At 36.4% G+C, this 13,044-nt stretch overlaps 1 protein-coding gene across 1 annotated transcript; it reads left to right on the top strand.

Annotated features, from left to right (window-relative positions):
• Positions 1-3,279: 3,279 nt before the first annotated feature.
• Positions 3,280-13,038, top strand: LOC135685202 (uncharacterized). Its single transcript, XM_065201046.2, has 7 exons — positions 3,280-3,378; positions 8,332-8,399; positions 9,508-9,707; positions 10,192-10,419; positions 11,461-11,562; positions 11,786-11,926; positions 12,566-13,038. Exons 2-7 carry the CDS (start codon positions 8,333-8,335, stop codon positions 12,917-12,919), a joined length of 1,092 nt encoding a protein of 363 aa, XP_065057118.2. The 5' UTR covers positions 3,280-3,378; position 8,332; the 3' UTR covers positions 12,920-13,038.
• Positions 13,039-13,044: the final 6 nt, after the last annotated feature.

Consider the following 13,044-nt stretch of genomic DNA (forward strand, 5'->3'; position numbering starts at 1 on the left):
AAGCCACGGCTAGCTAATATATGCCCTGTTGTCGGAATGGGCGCTATGTCGGCCCCCTCTTCGAATTTAAAAAACACAATACCACTGAGCAGTACCCCGTCCCCAATTGGCTCGTTTCTATACCATGGTCTATACCAAATCTTTGCACACAGGACTGATGGAGCCAGCTAATCGAACTACTTTTAACTTTAAAGCCTTTTTGAAATAGAATCAACGGCCAAAAGAAAAAGTCAAATGAGGCTTCCATTGCTTCTCAATTTGTTGTTCACCCAGCTGGATACTGAGGATTTTACAGTATACTTACACTCGTTGTCGATTGAACTAATTGAATTATTCATAGAAAGAACCGCTATGAAGGCATTTAAAAATGGTTCGCAGCTTTTACTAACTCCTTCGGGTCGTTACTGATTTTGTATATCAGCATATTATGATTTGTTGTATGCAACGTTGAGAATGACGTCATCATAAAATACGAAAATTGACGAAAAAGGAACTACATTTATTTTAAGTTATTATTGTCATTACGTTTTAGCTGTGTGACGCGCCGCGACGCGCCGCTTCTAGTGTGAATTCAGCTTAAATCTAGATTCTAGATTTCTTTCCGACAAAAACAGTGCCTCTGTTAAAAATTTTTTTAACTCCCTCCCTTTCTCAATACCCTTTGTTTGTTTTGGATGCCACAGCAAAGTTGTTCCCTTTTGTTTTGCTCGTAATTTGTTGTTTTGCCTCCGTAGACACCAGCCTATTCATCAAAATATGGTGTTCCGTCTGAGCATAGGTTTTCCGTGCCATCAAAGACTGCAATTTAAAGCAAAGGTAGTTAGCCCTACTGGAAAATTAACGATACCTCCTGGTTTTATCTCAAACGCTTAATAATCTGCTAGACTGCTGCGATAGTCGTGAGTATAAGACATCTGCAGTGGCCATTTCAAATTCAATGTTTTGCAGTTCCACAATAGAACAGAAACAATAGGTAGCCAATAAACTATTGGCCATTGTACAGCTCTCTTACAAATATGGTATAATTTCCGAGTTCCAGGTACTGTTTTGACTGAGGCCTTATTCGCACTGCATCTAGAAACTTGATAATGCTAATCCCTTATTGTTCAATCTTCAAAGGCGGCAAGGGTTTGTCAGGAATTAGCTTAATTGGTAGAGTGCGTACAGCAAAATCTGAAATCCGACAAATTGTAACGTTTCGACTAATTGGTCGAAGGTTCCGTCGTAGAGCTCTGGAGCTTCACAATCTCGTGAAAATCTATGATAACCAGCCCAGGGTGCTATTTGAAATCATATCACGATTTAAAAAGGTACAATTTCTTAATGGCAACCTGATAACGTGTTAGATAACAATACAACATCTCAGAAAACTGCCTAATGCGAACAGAAGTCTGACAAACTTTGTCAATCTTGAAAAAGTTTTTTTAATTGGCGTGAGAATATTGGGTTTGACAAACATTATCATATTTGCAGTGCGAATAGGGCCTGAGTTCCATCCGTGTTCTAAACAAAAATTTTATTGTTTCAATTCATTCACTTCCGAGGCACAAAAAGTTCATTTCCGAGTTCTAGGATTGAATGCTGTTGTCCTCCACAGCGTCTGGAAAATCGTTTCCAAATCATGACAAAGAAGAAACTGGCAATTTTAAGATTTTCAAGAGACTGTGATAAAACTAAGAATTTTTAGGTTTCAATTTTTTAATTTAAATATTACTTGTTTCAGGCAACACTATTTTTAGCTGTATGTTGGAAAACTGACTGAGTTCTGTGCACCAAGGAACTCACTCTGGATCCGCCTCTGCTCTCAAGCTAGCACTGATTGTTAGGCTTTTTATCAAGGCACATAAAGTGTTCCAAAGGATGGAATGTTTCCAATACACAAGTACCTACATATTTTTTATAATGTATTGCTAAACATCGATCTACTGTCTGAAAAAAGGAAAACAAATGCTTTCTCAAGTCACTTGTTCCAAGCAGGGGCGGTAGTGATGGCGCTGGAAATTTTCTAGAAATTGATGACGAAAGCACGCTGTTTACACAGACCCTTACTACTGACAGAAATTTTCATAATAATTGTGCAAAATCGTTTCCAAAGAGGAGCGCTAGACTTGCTTCAACTCGGTGAGGGAGGGCAACTGCCCCCCTTAAATCCGCCACTGGTTCCAAGTAACAATGCAGAATCATGTCTGAAGTCAAAATATCCTACTAATCAACAAAATCTATGCCTGTAAAATCAACTATATTACACATCCCTACCATCATAGTACTTTTCTAGCCAAGTTCTCTTGTAAGATTATTTTGTTAGTTCCACAGCAAGATGATGGGCTCATTGTAAGGAATTTTATTGCGATGTATTGCTGCACAAATCGGTTATCACTGCATGTTAAATAGGTTCTTGCTAGTTTATCTAATTTAAGGGGCCTGAAGGGTCATCCCCTGGTGTTTATCTCACAAGTGCCAAAGAAGAAGTAAAGTTTTTACTTTACCCAATAAGGTTCTAATCAGTGGCGGCTCGCGTATTGGGGCTAGTGGGGCTCAGCCTCACCAAAGATTTCCAAAAATAAGTTGTAGATTTATAAACGTAAATAAAATCAACGTCCATTATTAATTTAGCACTGTTCACTAATTTCGTTGCTTCGAATTTCACTGTTTGTTTATCTCTAGTTTGTATAGGTCCCACTGCCCGCGGTTCTTTCGAAAGCTGAACAAACACGCGTATCGGAAACCATCTCCCGAGCTTTTGGGGCTAACCCCAAACTAGCAGAGAATGCACCAATCAAGTGCCTCTCATGACTCGACTATTCAATTGATGACTGCCTTCTGATTGGCCAATTCTGCTCGAATCTGAATTCCTTTGGGGCTAGTTGAAACTTTGCTTAATAAAAATTATGCATTATTAATAGTAACACTTGTTTTTTTTTCAATCAAAACTTTCAAAATAATGACAGCCTTGTTGATTAGAGGTAGTAAAGAATGGAAAGGCTTTTGTATTATTCTTGGCGTTCCGTGTCTATGGCTTTAGATTTCGAATATGACGTCATCAACCCCACCAAAAATTTACCCCACGAGCCGCCACTTGGTTCTATTCACTTCATTGACTTTACCAGACCCAATTCTCCTAGCCTGCGTGCAGACTCGGAAAGAGTCAAGGGTCTGCACGCAGGCTTAATTTTCCCCGTTCCCCAAGAGTACGCAAAAAGCATTGTGTGTCCCAAGATCAACTGCCAATGAGAGGCGATGCAGTGTTTCCGAACAACTTTACCAAACCCCCGGTTTTTGCGTGGATTTTTTCGTATAAATTTGCGAAGCCATAACATCAGTTCAATACTTCAAGGTAAAAGAGGCATACAGAAGGCTTTTCAGTTCAAGATACATCAGGTAATTATAAATAGTGTAACTGATATTCGTTAACGTACTTTGGAACCCTCTTTTTATGTAGCTGAAATTATCTTCATGAAATGTAGTTCAATATTATTTATGATTTGAATATAAAATTAAAATTTATGATATGAAGGCTCTTGAGCTTCATATTTTTCAAATCATCTTATGCAAATAAAGGGTGCCGTGACTTCACCACGATAAACTCATTTTAATGATACACATTTGAACACACAAGCATGCAAGCGTATTTTCAAAACATTATGCTTCATAGATTAATTTATAGAAAACGCGAATGCAGTTACCTTCTCAAGCAATACACACTCAAGCAATTTTATTTGTGATTCAAATATCAATTGCTGGTAACTGGTTATTGTCTGATACCTTATTTTTCACAACTGGGATATGAAATCATAAATGCTCCCTCTATGCTTCATACAGAAGCTTCAAAAGCTTTAGTTTCAAATTTAAATCAAAATGAACTTTGTTTACGTCTAATAGAGCTGCTCGTTGTCTTTAATAATTTTTGTGGAGAACGTGTGCGATGTTTCCCCCCTAATTTCAAATCAACTTTCCAATAAACATTATAGAATTGAAACAAAATCACACTGGCTGGGCATGTCTCTTATCGAGGGGCAAAAGTTCTCCATAAAATTCTGGCAGACCTTCTGCAGAAATCCTATTGTTTGGTTTGAAAATATCTAGAAGTCCTTTTGTTTTTGTTGGAATCGCGTACGTCATTTGCATTAGTAAAGTTTTGATCAGCAATTCTACAATACCGAAGAAATTTTTGCGACAAAATGCAGTTTTGCAATTTCCTACTTTACGTTGCCCCTGTAAACTCCACCCAAAAGCTCTAACCTTATGATAATGTCGAAGAGTAGCAACAAATTGCTTCAATTTTTTGCAATCTTGGGCCCTCTACCTTGACTTCTTTTTCATTTGCAGTAAAAGGCTATCCTTGCTCCTTAATTTTGATATTTGATTCTAACAATTCTTTCAAGCTGTTAATTATCTGAAAATTATTTTCTTTATTTTTGTTTTTTTCACAATCGTTGGTACATGTTTCTTGATCGCAAGTTCGCTGAAACTCTGTGCCCCTGCTTTTGCGTAAACTCTGTTCCCCTGCCAAGTCAGCTGAAACGTAATCTCGATAATCTTTTTTGTGGAACAGTCAAATTATATCTGCTCATTGGTATTGTATATTGATAGAGCAAAAAATTTCTTTTACGCTCAGTTCAACATGGTTCTAACATGAAGTCAAGTTGGTCAAAAGTGGGATCAGTAAGTGAACGATTCCTAATCCGGTGACAAATGACACAAAAGGGAGGGAACTAACCCTCCCCTGCTTTCTTTTATTCCTTCTCAGCATAGTTACTTGGTGGAGTTTTTCAAAAAGCGTTCAAGGTCAACCAAAAACAGCATTTTATGTGAATGGAAAGCAATATGATGGAAACAAAGGATATATAAGGAAGTTGTGATTATATATCAACGATATTCATAGAAATCATTAAGTCAAGAACAGCCTTCTTTTTAGTTCATGTAATCTGAATTATACATATTCATTATAGTGCACAATGCCCACCAACATTATCAACGTATGAAGGGACGTATGAAATTTTTCTTTTGATTCTTTTCTATTGAGCAGGAAAATTTGTTCTGCCAACAAAATTATCTTGCATTCAACACTAAGAAGAGCATAAAATCCAAATTGATTAATAATCAGCATTTTGAAACATTCTAACGCTATTCGTATTTCAAAAAGCTTTCGCATGTTTCAATTTGTTTGCTTTTTTCAAAGACATTTTTAATTTGTGTACAACCAAAAAATGATTTGTTTCTTGTGAGCACAAAAATAAAACTCTGTTTAAATCTTAATCTGAAGAGATTTTGGTCATCATCCAGCAACAGAAAGAAAACAACTGCGTCTGGCAACGACGGACTTAAGCTTTGGTTGGGTGACCTAAAGAAAGCATGACGTTGACATCTGTCTTAACATTACACATCTCTCGAGATGCAATCTTAACATTACACAAACAGTGATTCTAATAACAGCAAGCTTTAGTAACATTAGAAGGAACACGTTTTTAATCTTTTCAGATTCAATAGCAGGCTCACATTTGATATCCAAGTTTTCTTTTGAAACCTGTTCTTTTCTAATTCTAAAAATTGCAAAGTAAACACTTCTGCCTGAAAGAAACTCGACATCAATTCTTTATTTTCTGTACTCGAGCAGTGCAATCAAAAACACGTGGCATTTTCTTTATATTTAGATTCGAGAAGGAAAAAGCAAGGTCATGTGTCATGATATGGTGTACCTTTGAAATCAAACATTAATATTTGTATTGTTTTAATCTAGAGTAGTAGATTGATGTGACATTGCATGTTTTGACTAAGATCGTTCTGTATTTATAACCATGTAATTACAGTACTTTGTTAAACTTTCCACTTGCAAAGCAAACTCAAGTTCTTAATTAAACTCAAGTTTTCAATTCAAAAATATGTCGGTACTAGTATAGCACAGCTAACAATATTTTAATGACTAAATTCTGTTGACAAAAGTAAGTATTGAAGTGTTTTAGCCTTTCAATACGTTCGGTATCCTTGTAATAATATCGCGGCTTGGCTGCATTTTTACAAATAGTTAATTTTGCGTGAGAATATGCAGTGAGGCAGCCAAGTGCAAGATAACTCTATTTAACATGAATTAAAAATCCTTTCTTTAGCCAAATGTTTTTTCCTGCAGTTTTGTAGTCATGGCGATGACGTCTCATTCTAATTTTGCGAATACTCGAGATATTCATTGTCAGGGTATAATATTGACAAACTTGCTCCAAGAAGTACAAACCTGCCAATTAATGGCATTGAAAGCATTCTAATTTTGGAAGTCTTAGAATGAATTCAAATGTGTAAAGTTTGTTGAAGGATGTGCTTCCATATAGATGCCCCATGCACGCACGTTCGCTAAAACTGCTGACTGAATAATACAAGCACTGCCAAAAGTCTTGGAACACTAACTAAGTTTTCAAAGGCAAATTCAGCCACCCCCTCTCCCCCTAGGAACAATGTAGATTTACTATAGAAAAAAGAAAGGGGGTACATAGAACGCTTTTTCTTATAGCTTGTTTGGTATTATACTATACTTTCAACATTGTTTTGGAGGGAAAGTGGGACAGAAGTAGTAGTATTCGGGAAAACAAATAAGAAATAGAAAAGCACAGCGCAAAATGTTGGATGTTCCAAGTTATTTTGGCAGTGATTGCTATTGAACTTCCACTTTTCTGTGATTTCGTTGGTTTAGAGCAATCTAATTCTGCCTCGGTTGGTTTAGACCCATCTTGTTGTTGTTTGTTGGAGTTCCGCTTCTTCACCATTAGCTGTCGCTGCTTCTCCAGTCTTCAAAATTATTGCTCTTGTTAACTTCTCCCATCCCTTCCTATTTTGGGCCAGTGCTCTCAATCATTCCAGATCTTCTTTGGTGTTGAGCTTTCCCCGGTGACAGTAGTTCAGCTGTATAAGGGTCTTTATTGTAATTGGCCTTTAGATCATCATTCAGTACCTTTGGTAGAGTTGTTCTTGGTTTTCCTCTGAATCCTTTGGCTTTTATATTTATGAAGTACAATTCCATGGCTTTAAATGTTGGTATATTTCTGTCTATTCTCAAGATATGACCAAATAGTTCCCCCCTTTGGTTCCTCATAGTGTATGATATTGGTTTTTCTCCCCTCACTTCATACAATTTCTTATTCGATATGCGTGTTGGATATCTTATTCCTAGAATTCTACGTAACTGCCTCCGGTGATATGCATCCAATCTCTGTTGTACATTTGATGAAACTCCCCATGTTCCACAGTTGTAGAGCAGTACTGATATTATTAATGCTCTATATATCCTGATTTCTTCTCAAGCTTTACTTTATCTTTTTCTTTGCATTTATTTTGTTCATCGATGCTGTGACTAACTGCTTTCTTCTTTTGATATCTTCCTCATCTCCTAATAGTGAGCCCATTTTCTTTGCATTTCTCTATTCCTCTTCCTTTTTTATTTCTTTCTATTGATGGTAGTGTATTCCCTTTTTTCGTTATTGACCAATAGTTTATACTTCTTTAATACTTTGCTTATCTCGCCAACATCTTTATGTTTTATTATATACCTATAAAGTCGACATCATCTGCGCAGGCAATTTCTGTTGATAATTCTTCGTCTATTCTATCAATCTCTATTCTATTAATCTAGACCAATCTTAGCTCGCCTCAAAGCCGGCTTCTTGAATGAACTCGTTTCCTTTAAATTTATCAAATCTCAGTTGAATTGTCTGAAGTTTTGATATACTTTCACAAGCAATACAGCAATAATTCACGAATGTTCTGATCAATACAATAAAACAGCGGAGTCAGATAAGAGAAAAAACATGGCCTTTTTAATTTATATGAATTAAAAAATATTGTCATTTTTCTAAGTTCATCAAAATAAAAACGTTTTTGTGAAATGGATGAATTTTAGATAGCCTCAAAACATATTTTGCTACAGTCCAATCATAACCTTTAATCGCCTTGAATGATCATATAATAATTTGTACACTACCATATATTTGGAAAGATTCAGCCGGCAATACTTCCAGCTGGAAAGTTTCCCGTTTTATCCCATGAACCATTAATTATATTAGTTAGTGCTTTTTAAGATTTCTTATTAGTAAGAAGCTGAAAGAAAGGAATTACAATTGTTTCTTTGTATGGCGCATAAACTTTTATTAGATGAAAAGCCTTCTTAGGCCCTATTGTAATTCACAATCATTGCCTTATTGCAACCTTACGAAGATACAACATTTCATTTGTCGTTATTTCAGTTACATTCTACTGTTGTAAGACTACGTTGATAATAATAATTAATACTTAGGCTCCGGCTTGAATTATAAGTATATGTGCCTAATTTGCTGATGCACTTTTGTTCAGGATGCATCAGTCATCTTCAAAGACCCTTGTTAACTTGTCCTTTGTTCTTCTTTTGGCAGTTATTCCCGGTAAGTAGGTCTATTTTTATCTGCTTGCTCCGCACTTTTTCATTGTTGTTAATTACCATTTTGTAAAACAGCGCTTCAGAAGAATCAGTATGGAAAGTTTATCCTAAAAGTGATAGTGGAATGAAAATAGATACGAATATATGAATAATCAGACAAGTTCTTGGTTCTAACAATCTGAACCATCAATTGCAGACTCACAAGAGATGCTGGGGAGAAATTTTATCCTGGTCCTACCTTCCCACATGCATTGAGAGGTCTATCGATTTAATCTGTTCTAAATTTTATAAATCACCGCACTTGCCTCGGCAAAAGCAAAAAACCTAGGAAAATTAAAAAAGTAAAACAAATTGAAAGTAAGTAATGTTGATGTACCAAAACAGATAAAGTCCCAAAGATAAACAGATATACAAAGTGTTCCAAAGTGAGGACGTCAAAAAATTAAATTCTAAATTATCTTTCAATTTGACCAGATAACCTGAAAACGTCATTAAATATCTCTAGGTATGCAAAATAAGTTAAATGTACTACAAATTGGCAGAGGTATGGCCACATGAGCACAGGCTCAAATTTTTTTAATTTTAGTTTTTTAAAAATCACCGTTTTCTCAGCTGCAGCTTCCTTGGAAACATTATGCCTGTCTACTCCTGCCAGCCATAGCAAAATAACATTGCAATAATAACCAGATTGCTCTTTAATCAAATTGCTATTTTCAAATAAACACAACCTCAAATAACGGCCCTCTTAATGTCACAAAAATCAATTTTTAGAAGTTTTCATTTTGAATCCCATAACCATCACGGAAAACCAGCAAATGATCAAAATCAGTTAAATATCGTACGTATTGGCTGATATATGGCCACATGAACAAACCTCTTTATCTCTGTCTCTGTTCATAGCTTATTTTCTCGCCTGTTCTTTGACATGTTTAACTGATTTTGCATATCTATATGTATCTTGGAAACATACAGTGAACAGCAGAGACATCTAATAGAAGATGTCTTTTGGATTGTGTGGATCAAATTCTAAAATCCCTACTAAACAAAGTTTTTGCATTTTGAAAGGGTCGTTTTTCCTCAAGCATCAACCTTCTTGAAACTTTTGTTTGCAGCTTTTTGCCATTCAGAGGCTTGCTCTGGTGACCTACTGAAAGACAAAGTCTGTAAAGATTCGATACAGCCAACCTGTGGCAACAGGGTTGTCCGCAGCGTTTATGACGATGATTGTGAACAAATTGAGAAATGTGTTTGTCCAAGTGCAACACCGCTACGCTTTAATGACCGATGCTACAAGACATTCGAGTGTCCTAAGGTAAAGATAGTTTGGATCAGCTGTAGAATAATTTGACATCTCCGTCAAAAATTCATTTCATATCTGTTATGCGTTTCTATAATACCTTTTCATAGCTGCAGAAATAATTTCCCATATATGGCCGTTAACATATTGTACCCATGGTAAAAATCTTCGCTATTATTCAATCATATACGACTGAATAATAGCATTGGCTAATCGAAAGAGCTGACAGGGCAAGGTGAAATCCATGAAGAACAAGACCGAAGCTTTTACCATTGAGGAGGAGTTGCATCTGCTTTGGCAAGAGCGTTGGGAAAACACTTGGAAACTATGCGTGTTTTGCTGAAGTCAACCTAGGCTAATGATAATGTCTAGCCACAGACTCAAGATAGCTAACGTCAAGGATTTAGATAGCTAACGTTGGTTCTGGACTTTCTTTCCTATTCTTCTTCAGGCAACTGGCCAGCAACACTATATGTTATTTTGTCATATTTCGTTATAGAAATCAGCGGATGGCATAAGCAACAATAGGACAGGCCATAACTTTGTTATACCTGGCAAAGTGAATGGTCGAAATGAAGTGTATGGCATGCATATATCTGCATTAAGACTGTCACCACATTGGTACCATGGGATTGCCTTGTTCCAGTTCACCGACTCCAGCTGTGCTGAGACAGTTAAAAATGCACATGCAAAGAATCCCGCCATCTTTATCAGCATAAACTACAGGGTACGTGCTATATCAATATTCCCGAAAAAAGCTGTTCCCTTGTTCTTTATGCATGACTGCCAATCGGAGAATAAAATGAAATAGAAAGGCACCAGTATGTGACATATTGTCCAATCCCTCTTAAAGGAAGTAGGAAACAGGGGTGCCTGTACAAACTTAAGGCAGGAGGGGCATTGCTGGTGCTAAGGGCAAATAGAAGAATTTTTCCACTACCGAAATCGATTGTTTGTGAAGGGTGGGGGAGGGATGCAAAATGAAGTATTAGCATGGATCTGTTTCACCAATACAGCTGGGACTTTTCAGTCACAAGCTCTAAACATAGGCACAATGTTGACAAAATTCTCCATGCAAGTAGGTATTAAATGGCCTTGTCATTATTCGAAATTTTTGATTTTACGAAAGTTATGGCAACGATAAATGAGCTGGCTGTAAGACTTTGATTGTCTTCTTAGCCTCAATACTTCATGGTTGCAGAATCATTGAGAGGATAAAAAGGAAAATAATAATCAAAAGAATCAAATAATTGTTTACTTTAGCGTGTTTTTTATATCAAGGCATAAAATAAGCGTAACATCCTTGGTCTGATGATGGGCAAAATAGTCATTATCTTATAAGACACCGTTGGTATTTTTAAAGTTTATTGTCGTCTTTTGTAAATGAATTTTCCGATATCAAAGACCGATAGCAAAAAAGGGAAATTTTTCAATTTTTTGAATTTCTAATGGAAATTATCATAATGAGAGTGGCTAAACTAGTCATCAATTATCTACAAGATTCTATAATATTTTTTTACAGAGTGAAGGGCACTGCTTGCCTTCTCTGCTGCCCCAAATGCATATTAAAACAATAAGCGACACTAAACACATTGTTTCAGTATATAAAAGCAAACATTTCAAATTCTTCCACTCAAGATACAGTTGAGTAGCCTACCTTCATTTGTCATTGTTTAGTTAACTGCGATGTCAAAAAATCACAGGCTTATTTTGACAAACGATACCTAACATAACCAGTAAATGTTACGGTAGCTTATTTTCCTTTCAGGTACCGATAAAACTTGCTGACTTGCTGACAACTGGAAATACATTCCTGGCAACGATTGGTTTCGGAGCAGGATCGGTGTTTACACCCATTACTCAATGTAACGTGAGTTTTTCTCTTGCATTTGTGTAACTTCTGATTTATAATATTTACGGATATCAATGGGAGGTGCAACTATCATGGTATCTAAGGTCAGATTGGCGATAAACTTTTTCTCAAATTAGCAAAGAAATCTTCTCAAATAGGATATACACAAACAGAGATATTATCTTTTATATATGATATTCAGATCTTTATGAGCAATTGATTCTTAGTCGTTGTTTTACAGCTTCGTGTAAAGAAAGTCCTGGATTTAAGACGATACAAATCTGATGAGCCCTACCCAGGCTGCCAAAAGTTCCTTCTTTTTGGAGACGGTGATAATGCATACATCTCGCACATCCCAACCAGATGCAAAGAAACACAACAGGTAAACATGAAATACGTCAATATTTGTGTTTTTAAAGGCAATCGACAGATATAAAAGTGGATTAAGCCATCTGTCAATCAGTATTAGCCAATCAATAAGCGTGTTGGTGGAATCACACTCGCTGATTGGTCAATTCTTGATTAAAAGACGACTTAAGCCCATTTAGTATCTGTCGATTGCCTTTAAGGCAGCCATGAAGAGGTAACCAAGGGAACTAACCTGTTGCCAAGAGCGTAAATGAGAACTTACAAGGTCGAAATGGTTTTATGTCGATTTTTTAGCTGCCTTAGGTACAAGAGCCTCAAACGATGTGCAATAAATAGAAGAAGCGAGAGGAAAGGTAGCGATTTGTGAATCTTTCGAGGCTCGAGCATCTATAGTATGTTTGAGGGCATCTAAAAGCGCTAAAAGGCCTTAGCTGGCTCTCTTCAGCAGTATGCCAAGATCAGAAAACATGGCGCTATATATTCAATAAACTTTTCCAGGTTCTAAGATAAATTTCATGGAAATGTTCCTGACTATGTAAACAACATCTGGGTAAATAACCGGAAATTTTTGTTTTGGCAATGCAAATTCATATGCAAAAGCATCTTCCTTATTACCTTAAATCAAACATTTACGAACGTGTATATCTTTTAGATAATGATGTTGAAGTCGGTGCCTTCTGAATTAACAGTAGAGCAGCTAAAGTCAGGGGTGGTTGCATGGCTCCCTGAGGTTAAAGGGGAACCACTAAAGGATGCAAGTGGAGAAATCATCGACCCACTTCTGAAATCAGCATACAAGGCATACTACAAATGCGATTACGAAAGTTCTACTGATGATGACGTCATTGATGGTCTGAATAACGACGATGCAGCAGCAGAGGTTTGTGACAATGAAACTGGTGATGAAGACCATTGTACAAACCTACGCAACTGCAAATCGACAAAAGTGGAAATCAGCGTTAAATACCCGCTGGATACATTTATTATCAACATCATGTGCCCATAGATTTGGTGAAAAATAAAATATCTATTTTCATGCACTTTAGAGCACTATTTAACATGACTTAAAACACAAATAAAGATTTCGATGACAAATGCATTTATTAATTGGAATTTTTTGGGAAATTTGTA

The sequence above is a fragment of the Rhopilema esculentum genome, chromosome 15, assembly GCF_057945365.1.
Source record: "Rhopilema esculentum isolate cy_ngs chromosome 15, ASM5794536v1, whole genome shotgun sequence".
NCBI lineage: Eukaryota > Metazoa > Cnidaria > Scyphozoa > Rhizostomeae > Rhizostomatidae > Rhopilema > Rhopilema esculentum.

What these genes read in the sequence shown, in the direction of transcription:
- LOC135685202 (XM_065201046.2), top strand. Translation starts at nt 8,333, where the DNA reads ATGCATCAGTCATCTTCAAAGACCCTTGTTAACTTGTCCTTTGTTCTT. An exon ending in CACCCATTACTCAATGTAAC is followed by an intron (nt 11,563 to 11,785) that starts GTGAGTTTTTCT and finishes GTTGTTTTACAG; the next exon opens with CTTCGTGTAAAGAAAGTCCT. An exon ending in GATGCAAAGAAACACAACAG is followed by an intron (nt 11,927 to 12,565) that starts GTAAACATGAAA and finishes TATATCTTTTAG; the next exon opens with ATAATGATGTTGAAGTCGGT.